The sequence below is a fragment of the Heteronotia binoei genome, chromosome 5, assembly GCF_032191835.1.
Source record: "Heteronotia binoei isolate CCM8104 ecotype False Entrance Well chromosome 5, APGP_CSIRO_Hbin_v1, whole genome shotgun sequence".
Taxonomy (NCBI): domain Eukaryota; kingdom Metazoa; phylum Chordata; class Lepidosauria; order Squamata; family Gekkonidae; genus Heteronotia; species Heteronotia binoei.
In genome coordinates this window covers 85,135,852-85,158,677 of record NC_083227.1, presented here as the reverse complement: position 1 = coordinate 85,158,677, position 22,826 = coordinate 85,135,852, and the positions used below count along the sequence as shown (strand labels likewise).

Genomic DNA, 22,826 nt, shown 5'->3' with positions numbered 1-22,826 from the left:
CCAAGTTTCTGAAATTCCCACAATGTCTGTTTTCTCCCAACACTAAACATTCCAATTCACCAATTAGTGGAACACTTCAGAGTCCTAGCCAAAGAACTGGTGGTGAAATCCCCTCTCCGAAAGCAGTTTTGCCTTTTTGAATGTGTCCAGAGAGGAGGAATTTCAATACTGGTAAAATTGGTAGAAATCATTATCAAAGAGAGAATGAGTAGGCACATTGATGAACACAAGTTATTGAGGAAGACTCAGCATGGGTTCTGTAAGGGAAGATCTTGTCTCACTAACCTGCTGGAGTTCTTTGAGGGGGTGAACAAACATGTGGACAAAGGGGACCCAATAGATGTTGTTTACCTTGACTTCCAGAAAGCGTTTGATAAAGTTCCTCATCAAAGGCTCCTTAGTAGACTCAAGAGTCATGGAGTAAAAGGACAAGTCCTCTTGTGGATCAAAAACTGACTAATTAATAGGAAGCAGAGAGTGAGTATAAATGGGCAATTTTTGCAGTGGAAGACGGTAAGCAGTGGGGTGTCACAGGGCTCAGTACTGGGTCCCATGTTCTTTAACTTATTCATTAATGATTTGGAGTTGGGAGTAAGCAGTGAAGTAGCTAAGTTTGCAGATGACACTAAATTGTTCAGGGTGGTGAAAACCAGAGAGGATTGTGAGGCACTCCAAAGGGATCTGTTGAGGCTGGGTGAGTGGGTGTTAATGTGGCAGATGAGGTTCAGTGTGGCCAAGTGCAAAGTAATGCACGTTGGGGCCAAAAATCCTAGCTATAAATACAAGGTGATGGGGTGTGAACTGGCAGAGACTGACCAAGAGAGAGATCTTGGGGTCGTGGTAGATAACTCACTGAAAATGTCAAGACAATGTGTGATTGCAATAAAAAGGCCAACGCCATGCTGAGAATTATTAGGAAGGGAATTGAAAACAAATCAGCCAGTATCATAATACCCCTGTATAAATCGATGGTGCGGCCTCATTTGGAGTACTGTGTACAATTCTGGTCACTGCACCTCAAAAAAGATATTATAGCTTTGGAAACAATGCAAAAAAGGACATCTAGAGTGATTAAAGGGTTGGAACACTTTCCCTATGAAAAAACGTTAAAATGTTTGGGGATCTTTAGCTTGGAGAAATGTCGACTGTGGAGTGTCATGATAGAGGTTTACAAGATTTTGCATGGGATGGAGAAGGTAGAGAAAGAAGTGCTTTTCTGTCTTTCTCACAATACAAGAACCCATGGGGTTCAATGAAATTGCTGAGCAATCAGGTTAGAACTGATAAAAGGAAGTACTTCTTCACCCAAAGGGTGATTAAAATGTGGAATTCACTGCACAGGAGGTGGTGGCGGCTACAAGCATAGACAGCTTCAAGAGGGGAATGGATAAGCATATGGAGCAGAGGTCCATTAGTGGCTATTAGCCACAGCTTTTTGTTGGAACTCTCTGCCTGGGGCACTGATGCTCTGTTCTTGTGCTTGGGGGGGGGGGCACAATGAAAGGGCTTCTAGTCCCACTGGTGGACCTCTTGATGGCACTTGGGGATTTTTGGCCACTGTGTGACACAGAGTGTTGGACTGGATGGGCCACTGGCCTGATCCAGCATGGCTTCTCTTATGTTCTTAATTAGCACCTTCCCACTTAAGCAGCTGAAAGATCAGCTCCCAGAACATTCCTCCTCATCTTGCTTCTCCTCTATACTACCCTTTTTCTTACTCCCTCCACTGTTTTTTACTAGTCACGGGATTGTATTCATGCTTATGCAGATGCAAGGTCCCTAGAAGGTATTTTGAAGGTATCATGTACAGCAAGGAAAAGGAGGTGAATGCAGTCTGAAGTATTTTACAGAGAAAGATATTGCAGTCTGTATTTAAAAGAAAAAGAATACTGGGTGAACTGTTACTAGTAATTACTTTTCTTACTAGCCAAATATGTATGTAGACACTTTAGCCTTAATTCCAAAAAGTTGTACATTTGAAAGTTTTCATTGCTGCAGTTCCCACTGCTTACAACAGAAGCTGCAGCGTGTGAGTTGGGTGTTTGCTTGAAGTGTCTGCATCACTACTTGCATGTTGGAAGAGAGGGGAATTATGCAGCAAATGTCTGAACCATGCCACAAGCTTCAGAATTTAAACACAAAAATTGAAGCACCGAGGGCAACATCTTCTCTAGATGCTGCGTTTAAATTTTCTCTGAACCTGTAAAGAAAAATGTTCAGCCAGTCTACCAAATGGCTATGAAGTATTCAGCTGTTTTAGCATATTACTCTGATACGGTTTAAACTCACTTTTGTGTGTGTGTGTGTGCTTAATGTAGGAGGCCTTACATAGGGAACAAATGTTGGAGCAGAAGCTTGCCACCTTACAGCGATTGCTTGCTGTCACGCAAGAGGCATCCGACACTAGTTGGCAGGTATTTTGTGCATTTTTGCTTTAATCTGCTTGCCAGGCAAATAGAAGGTCACCCATTTATTTATCAGAATTGTTACTTTTTACTAATTCATGTGAAGATGGTGGTGTTAATGTTCCAATAATATGTTGCATATGCTGTGTGAAAATCTGCTTCAAATAAAGAATTCTCTTATGAAAATTCTCCTCTCTTATGTGTTGTCTCTCACATGTTGTTAATTTAAGAATGTGTTGCTTTTCTTTCTAACAGGCTTTGATAGATGAAGATAGGCTACTATCAAGGTTAGAGGTTATGGGAAACCAGTTACAAGCATGTTCAAAAGTAGGTAGTTTGCTTGGGTGAGATATATAACCTTCAGGATTAGAATAATTTTAAAATGTTTGTATAGCACCTGTATTGATCATGATAAAAAAAAGTATTGGTGAAACCAGTGGAGTGCCATAGTCACTACATTGTATTTTCACTGCAGCAGCTTCCACTACCAACAAAACAAGCTTGGAAATTCAGCTCTTGAATTTATTAGGAAACCAGTGATATCACTTAAACCAATTAATTAAATTGATTGAAATGAAATATGAAACTGTTGTAATCTGGAGTATATGCTGTGTGAGCCTTCATCACCTTGTTGACTTGCTTCCTGACTAATGTGCTCTTCTGTCCCCTCCATCTGCCTCAGATATTAAGTTGCCCCTGCATCTAACATAATTCTTCCAAATCCTACACGCAGTGCTTTAATTATGAATGTATTGCAGACTTATACAATAGCATGCTTCTAATGCTAAGAATTCTCAAATGCACTTTGAATTGTAAAACCGGTGTCATGGTTGTCAGGAATACATCTACCTGTGTTACCTTACCATTGATGTTTGTATGAAGTAGATTCAATGTGGATTGGGCAGGTTTTAACTACACTTGCAAAATGCATACTCTTCAAGAGAAATTTCATGGTTTGATTAAGTATGATCCATATAATGATCCTGTGTTATCTATGTTGGTGGTAATAGCACTTTGGTCAGGAGAAAGCTGGAAAAAATAGGGACATTTGGATTGAATGCCTGATAGGAGAAATTGGGGGAGCTGGGTGAAAAGGAATGATACTGTTGGAGGGTAGCATCATAATAATTATAATTATCATATGGGATTGTGTGTAGTGTAGCCAGGGGATGGTAAGATTGCCTGGCAGTCAGAAGTTCTAGCTCTTTAACTTTATGCATCATTAGATGGTGAGCTAGACTTGCTTTTTGGCAAGAGATGATTCAGGGGTAGTTTGCCATTGCCTGCCTCTGCATCATGACCCTGGTATTCTTTAGAGGTTAATTCCTAGCCATGGTTGACTCTGCTTACCTTCTGAAATGTGTTGAGATCAGGCTAACCTGGGCTATCCAGGTCAGGGCAGTGGGTAGCGTAGTAACGTTTGCTCAGTCACAATATAGAAACAGAATTTGCTGTCATAGATTTCTCCTGGTCTCTCAGTGCATTGCTGGTTACTGCCTCCCCTCCACCTCCCATAGATTCTTAGTTCTGGCATCAAGACCTCTAGATCTTCAGTTATTTTTTGCTGCAAAGGAGCTATACTTGCTGTATCCTATTTACAAAGGAAAAGTCACTAATGGAGGATTCCTCTAGCTGAGACGTGTTTTGGAAAGTTCAGAGCACACATTGATCTGAGAGCCTTCAGAAGGCTTGAGCAATTATATCTCCTTTACTGCAACTGACATTAGGAAAAATAAGGAAGCTTTATCTGATTATAGAAATTCGATCTATTACTCCTTTAAATTTCAGTAAGATTCTCACAATTCTGAAACTGAACTTGACAGTAAGGAAAGAGTATTCCTTAATTTGCTTTCCTTTCTGAAGTCCTTATCAAGAGTGAGGACAGAACAGTTTGGCCTCAACAATGGAAAGGTGTTATTGTCCATGTACACACAGTGCTTTCTTAGAATCACTAGAACAGAGCAGTGTTATAAGATTCAGAGATAATCAAAAGATGTTAGTGTCTTGCGATTATTCTCTATATAAGAGAAAAAATATTATTCCACGGGTAAAATTATAACTACAACAGCTCAGTTCTTTTCATAACACAGTACTAGTATAAATAAATAGAATTCTGTTGTCTTTAACTCTTTGCTATCTTATGTTTCTGATTACAGAGTCAAACAGAAGACAGTTTACGAAAGGAGCTTATAGCATTACAGGAAGATAAGCATAATTATGAGACAACTGCCAAAGAGTCCTTGAGGCGGGTCCTTCAGGAAAAAATTGAAGTGGTCAGAAAACTCTCTGAAGTGGAGGTATATAACTGCATGTTTGCTATTGTTCTAAAACACAAATATCATACTATCATGCGAAAACACAACAGTATGACGTTTTTAGTTTTTTGTTTTGTGGTTTTTATTTGGGCCTTGATGTGGTATTCCTTTTGTCCCTTTAGGGATAGGCATGAACTGGGAAAATACAGTTCAGATCAGTTCATGGCTGAATCACAAACTGAACTGGCTTGCAAACCAAACCAGTTCATGGCCTCACAAACCCCATTGAAAGGAAACTCAGTACCGCACGTGGTTTGCAGAAAGCCTGAAAAACAGCTGAGCAGCAGGAAGCAGCCTGCTCCCCACTGCTCAGATGTTTCATGCTGTTGTGCTGTCTTGTGCAATTTGGCGTTATGCTTAAACCTTAGCATGTGAGATTAAACCCATTTTATTCCTGAGTGTTTGCAACTGACATCCCCCCCCCCCCCGAATCTATGGCCAGATACTTTTTGATCCATGAGCAAAATGATCTGCTTGAAAATAGAGATACCTTGAATAGACTTGATGCTTTGTAATCTGAACCTCTTATTATATGCCATTCCTTGAGATCCAAATCAATTGTTCCTTATATTTTTCTCAGCTAAACCTTCATATTTTCATAACATTCCAGCAATAGGTCTTGCTTACACTAACATAAGGATTTGTATTAAACAGATTGTGTATATTAATGCTTTCTAAATGGCAGTGCTTTTTGCTGTCACTGCAATTAAGAATGCTGCTGCTTTTGTCCTCTGGTTCTGAGTTTGTAATGTGGGGGTGATAATGTTGCTCTTACTTCTTTCTGCAGTCTGTCCTGGTTTGTAATGCTTGAAAGCATTATCTTTATTACATTTGTGTCTTGTGCTTCTTTCAAGGAGCTCAGAATGATGCTTGGTGGGTTAGACTGAAGGCCCAACCAGGTATATGTTTCAAGTTCAGAGTGCTTAGTTATTTTTTTAAACTTATTTTTAGGTGAGGGGGCCAAATTTGTATTGGTAACACAGCCTTCCTCTTGGAATAGTTTTTATGACCAGAATCTGTTCTTTGCAGTTGTTATTTGCCCCACTGAGGCTAAATGTATGAGCACACAATCCTCTATATACCTTAAAATTAAGCTTGAAACTTCCAGCACCTGTGTGGCTTGCCCCTTGGAAATAATGAATTGCCCAGACCCACAAATTGAGCTTCATAGCTGGATGAGATTTTGAAGTTACTATGGGAATTTTTTTCCTGGAATGCTAATTGTTTGATGCTACAGTTAAATGGCAAGGCAGATGTTCCCTAAAATGAGGACAGCAACCAAAGGAGAATTCCTCTAGTAGTTGCTTTAATGCCAAGCCACTAATAGCTTGTCTTTGGTCTGGCACATGACTTGACCTGCATCTACATGGGCCTTTAACACAGTACCTTCCCCCCAAACCCCAGTGATTTTAAAATTTATGCACAACAGAGTTGTGTGATCATTCATCACTGCCTCACAGTGCTTTTCCTCCCAAACCTGCTTTGGTGTAGTCTCTTTTTGGGAAAATCCTACTCAACATGAATTTGCTCACATTATGGATGGGAAAGTACAGGTTTTCTGGCTTCCCTTTCCATGGCCAGAGCCATTTTCTCATCATTTCCCATACCGCCTCTGGTGGTCTTTTTGCCACTTTTAAAAAATCTTATGTATCTAATTCCCAACTATGCCCAACTCAGCTTAAAGGCAACACTGCTTGGGGCACTCAGTTTAAAGGGAACACTGCTTAGGGCTCTCCCCAGGTGTGCAGAAATATCTGAAAATTAAAATACATGGGGGTGTTTAAATCCCCCCCCCCCAAAATAGTTTTCTCTGCACAAGCACAGAGAACACACCTCGGCAGTTGGCAGCAGGACAGAGGGTTCAGAAGCAATGGTGGTGCAGCTACTCAGACACAGCTGCTGCAGCAGAGGATGCCAGCACCTGCTCCAGGCCTGAATACAGTCTGAAGGAAGGGGGGAAGGAAGCCTCAATGAGCCTGCCCGGAGCAGTTCTGGACTAGCCATCAAGAAAGGGTAGTGGAGGGGAGGAAGCCTTGGCAAGCCCATCTGGAGCAGCTCCAAACAAGCCACCAAGAGCAGGGGGAAGTCAGTGGGTCTGGTAGCTGCAAGGCAGCCTGGGAAGAAAGTGTGTGTGGGAGATGAGATTTCCCTGCTTCTCCAAATATCACAGGCAGCCACCACTTGTTGAGGTAGGTATATTGTTATACAGTATGTCACAAAAGTGAGTACACCCCCTCACATTTTGTAAATATTTAAGTTTATCTTTTCACTTTTCACTTTTGTTGCCAGCAGTTTAGACATTAATAGCTGTGTGTTGCGTAATTTTGAGGGGACAGCACATTTACACTGTTATACAAGCTGTAGACTCACTACTTTACATTGTAGCCAAGTGTCATTTCTTCAGTGTTGTCACATGAAAAGATAAACTTAAATATTTACAAAATGTGAGGGGGTGTACTCACTTCTGCGACATACTGTAGAATCATAACACTTTACCTACTACTTGGTTTTGTTTTGCTTTTTTATAAAAACACTGAAGGGCGATGGTGATTGTATGAGGAAATGAAATAAAAGCATGTAAAATATTGTCATGTGGAGGCTCTGTTGCCGCTGCGTATAGCTCTGCATTTGCAATAGCATTTTGTTAATGTGAAACAAAGGATATGTTCAGAGCTCTTTTTGAGCATGAATGCACAGGAATGCAGTTCTGGCTGGCTTGGAATCAGGGGTGTGGCCTAATATGCAAATGAGTTCCTGCTGGGGGGTTTTGTACAACAAAAGCCCTGGATATGTTGTAGTTTAAAATATATTTTTGAAATTCTTACAGCGAAGTTTAAGCAACACCGAAGATGAATGTACTCACTTGAAAGAAATGAACGAACGGACTCAGGAAGAATTACGAGAATTGGCTAACAAATACAATGGAGCTGTAAATGAAATTAAAGATTTCTCTGACAAACTAAAGGTATGAATGATCTTTGTACACTCATAATTTCAAATGCTATAATGCATTTATGATGACCTCGCCCTCCTCCCTCCCTCGGATACAGGATTTTCTCTCTGTTTTTCTCTTCCTTTCTGACTGAGCCGCCCCTTTATCAGTTTTCATCTTTCCTGAAGACCTGTGGTTGTCCCATCCTGTAGCATTATTGTAATTTTATGCTGGTTTAGCCCAGGAATTTGAATGAAAAGAAAAGATCACCTTCTTAACTTACACTTCTAAAATGACACACAAGAGGATTTAAAACGTTAAAAAATAAACAAAATGTTTTATTTAATGTAGAGGGGGAAAGGTCAGGAGAAATCAAGGGTAAAATGTCTGAGATCAATCTGTAAGAACTCTGAAGTAACAACATTTCCACAAACTACAGCTCATGTTTGCAGCAATTGAGAGTTTTAAACTTTTCACACGGTCAAAGATTCTCTTTGAGAAGAGAGGCTGTGGTTTCAGTGTTTCCTAAACGCTCCAGAATACTTTCTTGAGTTTAACTGACTCTTCTTGTTTCAGAAGGCAAGGATACACTATCAAGCACTCAAATTCCTTCTCTGAGCACATGAGGGTTCACTCCACTCTTTCACACTATCTCCTATCTACTGAGCAGTGCCCTTACAACTGCTTCTGACACTGACAAGGCTTAGAAGAACACAAAATAGCCACATTCTGTTCTTTCGTCATATGTCTTTCCTGGCATGAAATGGGAGGTTGCCCTGTTTCTTGGTGAGAGTAAATTAGTCAGAGGTTGTCAGGCCATGAGCCCCAGCAGCTGCCTGACATACTGTCCTTTGACGCCTCCTGGGAAGGAGGGAACACATAAGCCTGAGTTTCATTCATTTAACATCTAAACTCAGCTTTAGAGTTTATGGTCATATTTCTACAGAATGACTCTGACAGCTTTGGATACCCTCCTGCAACATAATAACAGCACAAGACAATTCAAAATATTATGTGGCCGACATGCTCCACCATGGCAGGCAGCCAGAGTCAGATATGGAGATTCTAGAAGCAAGTTAACATCAAGTTTCCCTTCAGATCAGTAGAGAAAGCTCCTCTCACCTTTTTCACTCTTCAAAATCTGGCACCCTTGGTGATCACTAAGTTTGTCTAGCAGTCAGGCCACTCTTGCATTTATGTAACATAGATACCTAGTTCAGTTTTGGTTTGAGGAAATATCTTAACTTGTAGGCCCTCCGTATTTGTGGTATGGGAATGTGAACATGCATGTGCTTCCACCACACGTACAGGTGAACATGATGAAGACCTACATATGTGTGGTTGTGTAAATTGCCCCCCTAAAGATGGTAAGATTATAAAAACAATGCACATATACATATATAATATTTGTAACATACTACATTGTAGGGATGTCAAGGAGCACCTAAATATGGACACTGTCAGACTAATGCCTATGGAGAATCTATTCTGATACACATGTGAACTGGAATATAAATTGGTGTGCTAGATATTGATATGCCTGTTGGTGAAAAAAATGATGTCTGAATATTTTTTGCCATACAGTTTTTGATATGTTTGTTGGGGTGTTTTTTTTTTTTGAATTTGAGTAGGCAGCTGAGGGAAAACAAGAAGAAATCCAGCAAAAGGGACAAGCTGAGAAAAAGGAATTGCAGCGTAAAATAGAAGAGATGGAAGAAAGAGAGCAGGAGCTTCAAGCAAAAATAGAGGCTTTACAAGCAGATAATGACTTCACAAATGAGCGGCTAACTGCTTTACAAGGTCAGTCTGCTAGTCCAAAAATACTTTTTTCATATGCTTTTCTTTTAAACTGTGAAATATCTTTTTCTTTTGGAATTCTGTTTGCAGTCCAATTAGAACATCTTCAGGAGAAAGCTCTTAAAGAACACAACAGTTTAGGTAGGTCAGCCCAGGTTAGTACTTGGATGGGACACCAAGATCACCAGGGTTGCTGTGCGAGGGAAAGCAATGGAAAACCACCTCTGAAGTCGCTTACCTTGAAAACTCACAGAGTGCCATAAGTTGGCCGTGACTTGACAGCAATTATATATAACACACACACACATTTAGGTAATTTTTAAAGGTAAATTAGGTAATATGCTGGTGCCATAATATGGTATTGCAGTGATACTATTACATTGCCAGTAGAGTAAAATGTTCAAAGACACTGGGCTAGATTGACCGTTGTACTTTTTAGTTAGTGGTGTTGTTAAGAGAAGTCTTCTACAACATTTAATTTTTTGGATGTTATATTGACTTGGACATATCTAATGGATTTGTTATGGCAGGAAAAGAAATCAGATGTCATTTTTTCAGGTGAAATTTGTGTGTGTAATGGTTGCATAAGTTACCTGGCATAAGGAGGCAATACAAGAAGTCTGTTGTCAACCATATAGACCATTTTGCTAATTCAGAATTAATACTGTTTGTTAATCCTAGGCATACAAGTTGATGACTTCATTCCTAAAATTAATGGAAGTGCAGAAAAAGGTAAAGTGTCCTGACAGACATCTTTTTTCTTGTTTTAATTCTGAGCATATTTGTTTTGCTAGTATTTCTTCTTAAAATTAAAAAAGTAAAAAAATATTAAAACATTATTAACCAAACCACGAGGCAAAATTCATGACAAATTTTGCCCTGTGTGGTTGATGAATCAAAATCATGACAAAGCAGTTTGTGGCACTTCGTGGATAGAGTAGAAAAGGGAGTCTGAGTCCCTTTAAACCCCTGATTTCTATTTCCTGTGAAATCCACAAAACCAGCTGAGCTACTCAGTTGTTCAGGCTGTTTAAAGGGACTGCATGACAGCCTGAAAAACAGTTGAGTGGTCTTTCCGCAAGCCCCCTTTCAGTGGGATTTACCATACCAGACTTTTAATGGCATAACAACAGTGGATTTACAGAACCACAAACTGGTTCGGTTTGGACAGGAACCTCCCAGTTTAGTTCATGATTCAGCCACAAACTGCACTTTCCCCATTTGTGCCCATCCCTACTTGTTAGATACCTTTGCCAAACCTGGGATGGTATGGATATTTTACTGCATGTCTCGTTCTAAATCTTGCAAGAGCAGTGAAAGTGTTATTAGGCTGAAGTCTACAGTCCTTCACTGGTGCATGCACAGAAGAGGTCTATCAGTGACTATTAGCCACGGTGATGAAAGGAAACCTTCACATTCAAAGGCAGTAAAGCTTTTGAATACCAGTGCTAGGAGTTAATATCAAAGGAATGCCTTGGCCTGTATGCCTTGTTGTTGAACCTCCGGAGGAACTGGTTGGCCACTGTGTGATACAGGATGCTGGCTAGATGGAGCACTGGTCTGATACAGAAGGTTTCATCTTATGGTCTCTGTCTTTACCTATGAAAAGGAACTGCAAGGTGTTTAGGGGCCATTTAAAACAAAAGGGCATGTGGGTCACAGGGCTGCTGTGAAAAGACTCATCTTCTGTCAGAGGCATGTCAATAATATTTGCTCCTAAGTAAAGTGGGTGTTATAAATGTGAGTATATTATGACACTTCCAGACTCGATACTTCCAGATTCGAATCATAGAGTTGAAAGGGACCTCCAGGGTCATTTAGTCCAACCCCTGTACAATGCAGGAACTTCACATATTACATATTATTATTATTATTATTATTATATACCTACCGCCCACACTCCCTTTCTGACTTCCTTCTCATGACGTGCCTAATTTACACAATTAGCATTCCTGTCAGATGGCCAACTAGCCTCTGCTTAAAAACGTGCACAGAAGGAGAGCCCACCACCTCCTGAGAAAGCCTGTTCCAATGAGGAACCGCTCTAACGGTTCTAATCTAATGTTTTAATACCAATAAAGTAGTATCTGTTTGGCCACACAGTGAACTCTAAAATAATTATAGCAGTTCCTTCTCTTTCCTTTTTAATTGTAAGGAAGTTATTCAAAAGTATTATTGAGTTCAGCTATGAGTCATTTTCTTAGATTAGTTTTAAGTGCATTCAAAATTAGGCAAGCATCTTGGTTTTCGATTAGAGGGGTTCACTGCTTACTCTTTTGCTCTTTATTTTATTTATTTATTTATTTACTTTAAATTTCTATCCCACCCTCTCCGCAAGCGGATTCAGGGCGGCTAACTACATTCATATTTACAAGTTAAAACTAATAAAACATAGTTACAATTTAAAACCATTACATGGTGCTGTACCACTGCAATATAAGTGAGTTCTTCTTTTCTGATGGTGATCACATAGTAGCTTTAGGTTTTGTCAGGGAGCTTCTCTCATTCTTTCAGTTATGTATAGTAGTTAGCATTCTGTTCCCCCCCTTTCTGACTATCACTTGATTTCCCTTTTGTTTACCCCCAACACACTGACATTTTTCTGAACAAAGTATTCTGTATTTTATCATATTTTGTTCAATCTCTGTTGTTTGAATTCTGCCACTTTCATCAGATTTAAAAACAAGTCCACAGCAGCCCAGACTAGCTAGAGTAGCCCAGTCCAGTACCCCTTTAATATCTGCTGAGGTGCAGAGACAAGCACTGTGAAGGAGGTGGGGGCCTGCCTCATCTTTCTGTTGCCTCTCAAAATCTCTTCTACCCTTCTTGTTGCATTTATATGCCAGTTTGACTGTGCACCAGCTTTTATAGTCTTTCAGGACCATAGATGAATCCCCTCTCTTCCACAGTTCCTCTTGCTTCTTGCTTCCTTCAAATGTCACAAATTCTTTCTCCACATCAGTGCTTTGCCCAGTGTTGACATAGAGGTTCTGATTGGTTTTGCTGCCCTAGCCCAGAGAAAGAGGACAGCTGCCAACGTTGGTCATTTCTGTGTTCTGCAGACAGTCCTGTTCAAATGGACTCAACATTTGTTTTCCAAGCTTGATGTAGTGACAGTAGTTGAAGCCATGTGGTAAAATGGCAAGTTACATTTTGGAAACCAGATCAAAACCTTCACTCAACCATGAAGCTGTTGAGTGACATTAGGGTAATTACCATTTTCACATAAGAGTGAAATTCCAGTAGAAAAATATTATTATAAATATAAATTATTAATATTATAAATAAATGAGTGTAATCCTATCAGAGAAGAGAGCTGTGTAGAATAATGGGATATCCCTGAAGGCTGAAAATACCCTCTTAAAAGGCAAACTTTGAAATACTGCATCAAAAGATTGACATTCTGTTAAATTTACAAAGTAAACGTAAACTTTTGTTTATTTTAAAAGTTTGTTTTTATTATTAATTCAAGGTTGCCTTACGAAGTCTAACAATAATTTGATCAATGCAACCCTTTCCAGCTGTTTACTTCAGTTATGGCTGTCTTCCAAACTGAACAAATGCTATGGTCCATCCAGAAACATTGAAAGTAATACAAAACCTTGTCAAAGAATGACCATATGCAAAGTGCCCTGTTGACGCTATCTAAATTTGGGCTTGCGAACTTGTCAGCCAGTCTTAACATGTGTTTAAAAGAGGTTTGTAAATTTTAACAAGAGTTTTATAATTTTTGAAGATGCAGTATGTCACAGAAGTGAGTACACCCCCACACATTTTGTAAATATTTAAGTATATCTTTTCATGTGACAACACTGAAGAAATGACACTTGGCTACAATGTAAAGTAGCAAGTCTACAGCTTGTATAATAGTGTAAATGTGCTGTCCCCTCACAATTACGCAACACACAGCCATTAATGTCTAAACTGCTGGCAACAAAAGTGAGTACACCCCTAAGTGATAATGTCCAAATGGGGCCCAAAGTGTCAATATTTTGTGTGGCCACCATTATTTTCCAGCACTGCCTTAACCCTCTTGGGCATAGAGTTCACCGGAGCTTCACAGGTTGCCACTGGAGCCCTCTTCCACTCCTCCATGACGACGTCACATAGCTGGTGGATGTTAGAGACCTTGTGCACCTCCGCCTTCTGTTTCAGGATTCCCCACAGATGCTCAATAGGGTGTAGGTCTGGAGACATGCTTGGCCAGTCCATCACCTTTACCCTCAGCTTCTTTAGCAAGGCAGTGATAGTTTTGGAGGTTTGTTTGGGGTCGTTATCATGTTGGAATACTGCTCTGCGGCCCAGTCTCTGAAGGGAGGGGATCATGCTCTGCTTCAGTATGTCACAGTACATGTTGGCCCTCAATGAACTGTAACTCCCTAGTGCCGGCAGCACTCATCCAGCCCCAGACCATGACATTGCTACAGAGGTTGAAGGGGTGGGGGGTCAGCCTATCAGTTCTCAGACCATACGCTGCATGCTGCATAAAATTAGTCTGCAGGGCTGTCGTCCCAGAATGAAACCTCTTCTAAAGGTGATGCACAAGAAAGCCCGCAAACGATTTGCTGCAGACAAGCAGGCTAAGGACATGGATTTCTGGAACCATGCCCTGTGGTCCATTGAAACCAAGATAAACTTATTTGGTTCAGATGGTGTCAAGCGTGTGGCGGCAACAGGTGAGGAGTACAAAGATAAGTGTGTCTTGCCTACAGTCAAGCATGGTGGTGGGAATGTCATGGTCTGGGGCTGCACGAGTGCTGCTGGCACTGGGGAGCTACAGTTCATTGAGGGAACCATAAATGCCAACATGTACTGTTACATACTGAAGCAGAGCATGATCCCCTCCTTTCAGAGACTGGGCTGCAGGGCAGTATTCCAACATGATAATGACCCCAAACATACCTCCAAAACGATCACTGCCTTGCTAAAGAAGCTGAGGGTAAAGGTGATGGACTGGGCAAGCATGTTTCCAGACCTACACCCTATTGAGCATTTGTGGGGCATCCTGAAACGGAAGGCAGAGGTGCACAAGGTCTCTAACATCCACCAGCTATGTGATGACGTCATGGAGGAGTGGAAGAGGACTCCAGTGGCAACCTGTGAAGGTCTGGTGAACTCTGTGCTCAAGAGTGTTAAGGCAGTGCTGGAAAATAATGGTGGCCACACAAAATATTGATACTTTGGGCCCCATTTGGACATTATCACTTAGGGGTGTACTCACTTTCGTTGCCAGCAGTTTAGACATTAATGGCTGTGTGTTGCGTAATTTTGAGGGGACAGCACATTTACACTGTTATACAAGCTGTAGATTCACTACTTTACATTGTATCCAAGTGTCATTTCTTCAGTGTTGTCACATGAAAAGATGTGCTTAAATATTTACAAAGTATGAGGAGGTGTACTCACTTCTGTGACATACTGTACATGCAAGTCACAAGTGACACACATGTCATACAAACCAATATTGGCTTAAGAGTTATCATTTGCTAGTTGTATGCAGTATATTCTAAAGTATGCTACTGTTTGTTGGGGGAGTTCTTCCCTTTTGGGGGAAACTGTGTGAGGCTTACCTTGAACCCTAAAAGATGAAGATTTGAACTTATAGGTGTTTCTTTCTTTACTAGAGCACTTTCTTTCAAAGAGTGGAGGGGACTGCACTTTTATTCATCAATTCATAGAGTGCCAGAGTGAGTACAGAGTGTTCATCACATTCACTAAAAAGTCTATAAAAATCAATAAAATCTACATTATTAGTGAAAATAGTGGCATTTTTGCAGAGATGTGATGAGGAAATCATACAAAAAATAATACATCCATGTGCAAGTGAAGTTACACATCACTTTAAATAGCACAGATTACTGCTTCATATATTTTTAAATCAGCAGCTACTTTAGTTGTCAACACAGAAGACCTTTACAGGTTTCCTCTGTTATGTTATACCAGAAGTGTAAAATTGAATCTGGTGCCGACATACTCAGTTTCCCAATATAAGGACTAGAAACCAAAGGCGCACTTCCACTCATGAGAAACCACTCATGCACTAAGGGGACAATCACCAACTTCCAGCATTTCTCCCTTCCTCCAACTGCAGCTCCCTGCTCCCCACATCCCATGCCCTCCCAGAGGGTACTTCAGCTTTCAGAAACAATGTTTTAGAGTGGAGAAGCAGCTTCAATGGAAAGGTGAAGATAGGAAAGCTCTGTTGAATGAGCAGAATACCACTCATGCTTCTCTGACTAAAATTCAACATCTGAAGCTGGGGAAGGTATCTTGGGGGTAATGTGTTGTACCTCAGTTCAACTTAAGAGACTGATAATATAAAATGAGATCACGAGATATATAACATGAAAGTTCTTGGACAGTGTTGGGGAACACATGTAAACTTGCACATAGTTAGTGTTCTCCAAGAAAACAATAGATCAGTAGAGAATGTTGTATATATATTTCTTGTCTTCCTCTATTTTGTATCTTTTTGCATTAATCCCTTCACTATTTCACAAATGTTAAAAGGTGCTTGCTAATAATAGAAAAAGGCAAAGATGAGCAGGAAAAGTTTTGGGAATGACTTCCCCCAGTGTACAGTGTTAAAATTTTCCCTCAAGACTTTCAGTGTTTGCTTCTCTGCCTTGCATGTCTCTCTTTTTGTGTGTGTCAACTAATTTTTCCATTATCACATTTTGACACAATGTTATCCTAAAATGCAAGGTTTTATTGTTTTTAATAATTCTATATTAGTATAGTATAGTCACAAACAATACATTTTATTAACCAAACTAGGCATTCAAAGTTTTTACTGTCCTGTTCAGCAAACTAGATTAAATGCTTGGTGTAGAATAAAGTGAAAACATTCCATGAATGAAATTCTTAGTTAAACGCAAAAGCAGTACTGTTATGAAATTACTGCTTATAAGCAGGGACCTGGGAATATCTTGTTCAAATTCTTCCACTAGTCTTGCTTCATTCAACTGCTTTTTACCACCCAGGGACACTTTCCCATATCCTCCTCTTCATTGCTGCTTCCACCTGTCTTTCCTGCCACTGCCTTACTTTTCCATTTGGTGTTCAATGGAGTTATTAACAATGGACAGCAGCAGCTGCCACCACCTTCCCCATCTTTTACCTTCACATCTTTCTCCCTAACTCTCCTGCTGACACCTTCTCCTTTGCTTACAGCTTTCACCATGCTTACTGCTGTGGTATTGTTTATAGGTGTTGCTAGGTAACCACCCCAAATTGCAACTAAGCAGTTGCTTCTCCACTGTTTGGGCATATTTAACCCTGCCCCACAGTGTAATTTTTACTTTTGGGACTTTTCTAGAAACCTGGCTTTCCCTCTTGACATACAGAAAAATCCCCCTTTGTGTGGATTATTTGATGTGCTCTCTGGGGCCACATTCAGAATTAGATTAAAATTCTAATTTTTCAGAAGGATGTTTAAAGCTTTCTTGCGTTAAAAGATTGAGTAATCTCATGAAATAAAAAGTAGTACATGCACTGTACAGATATAAAATGTAGATTCTCAAATTTTCAGAATGAGACTATGTAAAATAACACTACAACTGTAGAAAACCAACAGATGTTTGACGATCTCCAGTAATGGGTACAATATAATGGATGTTTGGCCCTGCTGGTATTCTCAGTGCCATTTCACAAAGGTCATGTATGATGATGTCCTTATCCATTCCCACCCCACCTCCACTAATTAGGGCCAATCAGTTTGAGACATCAGAAGACCTGTGATCCGATTACACACCTTCTGTTATCTTCCCACTCTGTTCTGGCATCTAAATCAGGGTGGAGGGAGGAACTGCATTTTCTATCATGGATCTTCTGGCATCTCTTCCAGTTTGGCCCTTAAATGTATTTGTCTCTAAATGTCCACCATTACACAATAAATACCTTACTGTAGTGTCACATGAGAACTACTGTTAAGGAGTCCTATTCAGCAAGATTTCAGGAATGTCATTTGCAGTTAGTTATGGATAATTGGATTCTGCAAGCCCTACATATTCTTGTTTGTTTGCCTTATCCTTGTCTGCATTGTGGGATAAAAGATTAAATAGATATGCAATTCCTACAGAAGACTTAAACTTTTAATCCTTAGATGGGTTACTGGTAAATTGGCTAGAAGGCAATGTAGTTATTTCAGTTTACCGCTGTAGTTAACATCATTTGAGACCAAACAGAATAAATCTCATTTAGGATTGTTTATGGAAAATTTGGAAACCTGAGACTGTTGACATTGTGTCTTCCTCAGTATAAGGAAACAATTAAACACTTTTAATTTGGGCCTGGGAAAAATGGGCAAATGTAATAAGGACTGCATCTGGTGAATCAGAAGGGATTTTTACCTGCTAATCACTGAGGAAAGGAAACATTCACATTTAATAATATCCAAGCATTAGACAGTAGATGCAGGATCTGATATTTTACCCTTCCTTTGAGGTTTGCAAAAAAGCCAAACAAAACATCTCTCCCCAGGAAGAGCTTGAAATGTTTTCCTCTTGGACATTGTCAGCTACAAACATGGAGGGACAAAGGAAGCATTCCATATAAATTGAATGGTTATTAAATGTTGGTCACAGAAAATCAAATGTCCATCCACATTTTTATAATACCAAATTATAACACAGAATGTGCACTATTATATGCACTTTCTACTGATGGTGTGGGGGAGGAAACATGTTTCCTGTCCAGTTCCTTTACTTTATTCATTTAATGTTTTGTTTATTCATTAGCTTACCTACTTTAAGCAGACTTCTGTAGAAAAGGCTTGTCAATACAAAATGTAAAAGCTCATGCATCAGTCTGCTTCCTTTAAGCTAAAATTTGATCTTTTCCCTCTTGAGTCCATCTGCTTATCTTAGTGCCTTATGCCAAATGCTTTTTGCCAGCATTAGTCTTATCCATGAGGAACAGCTTTGTCTCCTGTGTAATATAACTGCTCTCTGATCTAGCCATCCTTTATTACTTTCTCAAGCAAATGCACAGCTGGATCAACTTATTCATATATGCATTTATAACATTCAATGTGTTTTGTTACTTGATTACTCAGCTGTAGACTTGCAGCTGAATGTGTGAACTTAAATTTCCATTTGGTAGTGTTTTCATTGAACTGTGACATGTATTATGAATACTGTAAGATTCCTGGCTGTAGGTCACTTACCCTTAGCCCTGGTTCAGAGGTGCACCGTTCACTCTCATAAATCAGGTAAAAGGCTCTTTGTTGATATACAGAAGGCAAGAACAACTCACATGCCTATGCTAGCTGGGCAAAGAAAACTGGAGTGTGTTTGAAGGTTTACAAACAATAACAAATCAGTTAAAAACCAAATAAAATCAGTAAAATGTGCTTTTGAAACCTGACAGGATTATTCTACAAGTCTGCTGTTAGGAACGCTTTCCTGTGCCACTCCTTATTCTACCTTTGTGTATCTTCAGGATAGTACAGAATGTGTGATTTCTCCCATTTGCTGCCCCATCTGTCTTGTGCTTCTTCTTGGTCTTCTCTGACCTATAAGTTTGCCACTTTTTTCTGTTATCTTTGTATCCTCCACTGAACCTTTTTGGCCATTCTTACTCTGATTTTTTAGCCCATTGTCACATTAACAAGTTTTCTTTCTTTGTGTGTGTGTGTTGTATTTCCCCCCATCTCAGTTTCTTGCTAACAAATATGAGGGTTCCAGACTGTTTACACAGCCTATTCCAGTCTTCTTGGTGTTCCCACATACTGATCTTACTGGGGAACATTCTTAAAAATACAGTGAAAAAAATGGCATGGAAAACTGATTCATTTTGTTGCTATTGTTGAAAGTGGTCTAGATTCAGAACTGTATGGCAAGAAAGGCAGGATTAAAATAGTTTAATAGATGAATAATGTGTTAACAAATACTTGCAAAATAATGACCCCAAACATCTACCCCCAATTGTGTAAGGTTATAGCTGTGTAGTAGAAGATATACACAAGGAGAGCATAATTAGGGATATCAGTCCCCATGTGGGGGATCCCTGGTTTTGGGGCTTCTGCCTGCTGCTGGCAAGCTGACTGGTGGGAAGCCCCACTCCCAAGTCCTGCTCCTACAGTGGCCCTTCCTCCCCCCTGCTAGATTTAAAGGGCCTTCCAGCTGATTGATCAGAGCACGTGACCCGCTGATCAGCTGGAGGGCCCTTTAAATCTGGCAGGAGAGAAGGTAGAGGAACAGCTGCTGGCCACATTCCTGAACTCCAAATGGCAAATTTGCCACTTTGGATTAAGGCATGAAAGCCCTTACTCCTCAAAAAGCATTTAAAGGGTCCTTTCAAATGTTTTTGGAGAGTGGGGGCCACACACACTGAATCACCGCTTGAGCTTCCTTTTAATGATGAATTCCAAGCGGCAAATTTGAAGGTGCCTGAATTCCAAATGGCGAATTTACTGCTTGGGTTTCATGTGCATCCTGATGTGATGTCACTGTTGAGTGATATCACATTTGGGTTGTCCCTGCCTCTTCCAGGAACGCCTCCCAAAGTCCCCTACTGGGGAGGAGGCAGGACCTGGCAACCCCCAACCCTAAGCAGAATCAAGATTGGTGACTAGGATGTTAAAAATATTGCATGGGTAGTTTCCATGCCTGTGAAAACTAGACTAACTTTTGTACCACCCTCTCCAAGATTGTTCATCTTTTTCCTCACTTCTGAACTCTACTCTTTCTCTCAAATTCACCACCAAGTTTTGTAGTATTGCTCCCAGTATCCAGTATGTAGATACAATTTGTCTATATGGGACGGTCTGAGTTCAACATTTCAGCCATCATAATTACATTCTGTATGTAAGGCCACTGTTGAGCTACCAGGGATTTTTACATTACTACCACCCCCAACCAATTAATATGAATACATTTTCACTCTTTGCTCAGTACAGGTTTTTAAACTTTTGTTATTGAGGAACACATTCCAAATGCATAAATGTTTTCATTAAATTTCTTCTTGTAAGGTTTCACACTTTGATCATGGAAAGCAGCTCATATTTCAGATCCCCCCCCCCCCCTAAAAACTGAGTATTTTGCATTGAATTTCCTGTTGTGCTTGTGCATAGCTGGTTAAAATCACCTTTTGTATAATTATTTACTGTTCTGTAAAACTCCCTCTGGATTCTAGGACAGAGAAGTATGAGGTAATAATGTCCTGTTTAAATTTGGTCATGGAATGTAGATTAGAGAGACGTGTACAAATAAATGCTTGAACAATTTGAGCCAGGATAGTAATCCCTATTTTGTTCTGCAGACAAGCTCATAGATGAAGGACATCTTTCCAGAGTGGATGAAACAAAGATTCTGAAAGGTTAGACATTTTCTTTTGTTTTTGAGAAATGTTACAAGTCTTGGAAACTGGGTCATTTATCTTCCTTTTTAAAAATCCAAGTATTTTGATTAATGCTTGAAGGAATATGATACACCAAATATAAGACATCATAAAAAGGAAAATATAGTAGGTATTCTTTTTGAATATGTTATTGTTTTAGTCTCTTAGCTACAAATGGCTATGTATGTATTGTAATAGTTTTGCAAATGTCTCCTACTGGATATAAGAATAAACAATACTGCTCTGTATCCAATATCATCTTTTCCTAAAATCCACTTCAAAGTTAATTTGCTCAAGGAAGGTAATTACTTCCTGTAGACAGAATATCGAAAATGGTTTAGTTGCATTTTTGAAATTGCTTTTGAAGTTTCAGCTCTTTTTGTTTTAAATCTGAAATGTGAAAACACTGAATCATGGATACCTTCAATTCAAAGGTATCCTGCCATAAACTGTATAAGTTAGTAATTCATTCTGCAGTATTTTCTAAGATTTTGTTTGAGTGAATATGAACTTATAATATTTATATTTATTTAACTAAACTTCAGTGTTATTGGATTTCCTCAAACTTTGTATGGGTTTCAAATTATTACTATTCAATAATTATTCAAATTATTACTATTAATTAAAAGTTCTTTCTTTGGTTTAATATGGTCTTTGGGGGGGGGGGAGAATTACCATGTTCAAGTTGTGTCTGTAGTGAATGTCCTGCATGTTCTTGTTTGTGCAAAGTGTAGAGAGCATGCCATATTTGGAAAAGAATGCAGACAAACTGTAATGTAAGTCAATGCTTGAATGTCAGTGTAATCTTGTTGAATGGTGTGTTATTTTTTATGTTGGCATAATGCTTTCCATATAACCTTTTAAAAGATTTTGTCATTAAGTTTTAGACCTTTCATGCCATATAAGAATTGGAGAAAGCTAGGCAACAAAAGGAAGAGGTATAAAAGAAAGTCATACATCGTAATTGCAATTCACTCACTTTCAGAAGGGCTTGTCTGCAGTATGAGGGGTTACTGATCAATAGACAGAAGTACAGAGGCTTCTTTGGACATATGATACTAACTGAATGCATCTGCATTCTAACACTATGGAATAACTAGGTCTTTTGTCAGAAGGGTAACGGTATTAGTCTGTGGTGGCAAAATTAAACCAGTCCAGCAGTAGCTAACTGTCATTTTCCCAGCATAAGCTTTTGTGAGCGCTCAATTTGTCCTTTGTGTCCAGCCTTTTTCTGACTTGTGCTTAGTACTGTCATTATAATAAATACTGTTCTGTATAATAAAGTCTGAAATCAAATGGCAGATCAGGAGTGAGAATGAAAAAAAAGGGAATGAATCTAGTGGAGGTGAACCACTTTTTAAAAATGCCTCTTTCTCTCTCAGTTGATCTGTTGCTGTTTTTCACAAAGGAACCAACTGTACCTTTTATATAGGGAACTAAGAGTGATGTTGTTGCTGCTGCAACAGCAAATGCCAAAAAATAAGCATTTCTAAGAAATTGGGCCTGTAGTAAATCTAACTGCATTTAATATACTGTTATAAAAATAAGTTTGGTTAGTCTGTTTTGTATGTTATAGAAAGGAACTTTTGTTATTTGTAGTATATGACTGAATGCTTACATTATAGCAACTTCACTATTTGTAATATTATATGGAATAGCAGAAGCAAGAGATTCCCTATTCTTAAGATCTAAATTTAGATCAGAACAGGGTGGAAAGAAGACAACAAAGGGAAAAGGTGGCAAATTATAGGGTAGCCATCTAGTTCAGAAATTTCTGGAGATTTGGGAGATGGAACCTGGAGAGAGGGTGGTGCTTGGGGAAGGGAGGGATCCCAACAGGGTATAATGCCATAGGGTCCACCCTTCAAAGCAGCCATTTTCTCCAGGGGAACAAATCTCTGTGGTCTGGAGATCAATTATCAGGAGATTTCAAGGCAATGCCTTGAGGTTGGCAACCATACACAAGTAAGAGGGAATGTATGTGAGCTAATGCAGTTTCCTACATTTATACTTGGTTTCAGTTGGAGATAAGATTTA

The 22,826-nt window shown here is 39.5% G+C and overlaps 1 protein-coding gene across 16 annotated transcripts in view; it reads left to right on the top strand.

The window, feature by feature from the left end:
* Positions 1-22,826, top strand: part of SLMAP (sarcolemma associated protein) — a 166,802-nt gene that overhangs the window by 96,974 nt on the left and 47,002 nt on the right. For 6 of the 16 annotated variants that reach the window (XM_060239748.1, XM_060239762.1, XM_060239763.1 and 3 more), the window contains exons 7-15: positions 2,319-2,414; positions 2,661-2,732; positions 4,562-4,702; positions 7,548-7,685; positions 9,284-9,452; positions 9,540-9,590; positions 10,131-10,181; positions 15,074-15,136; positions 20,712-20,768. In XM_060239748.1, the coding sequence (XP_060095731.1) occupies positions 2,319-2,414; positions 2,661-2,732; positions 4,562-4,702; positions 7,548-7,685; positions 9,284-9,452; positions 9,540-9,590; positions 10,131-10,181; positions 15,074-15,136; positions 20,712-20,768 (838 nt within the window). The remainder of the gene's footprint in view (positions 1-2,318; positions 2,415-2,660; positions 2,733-4,561; positions 4,703-7,547; positions 7,686-9,283; positions 9,453-9,539; positions 9,591-10,130; positions 10,182-15,073; positions 15,137-20,711; positions 20,769-22,826) is intronic. The other 10 variants (XM_060239764.1, XM_060239755.1, XM_060239754.1 and 7 more) reach the window with 3 other exon arrangements.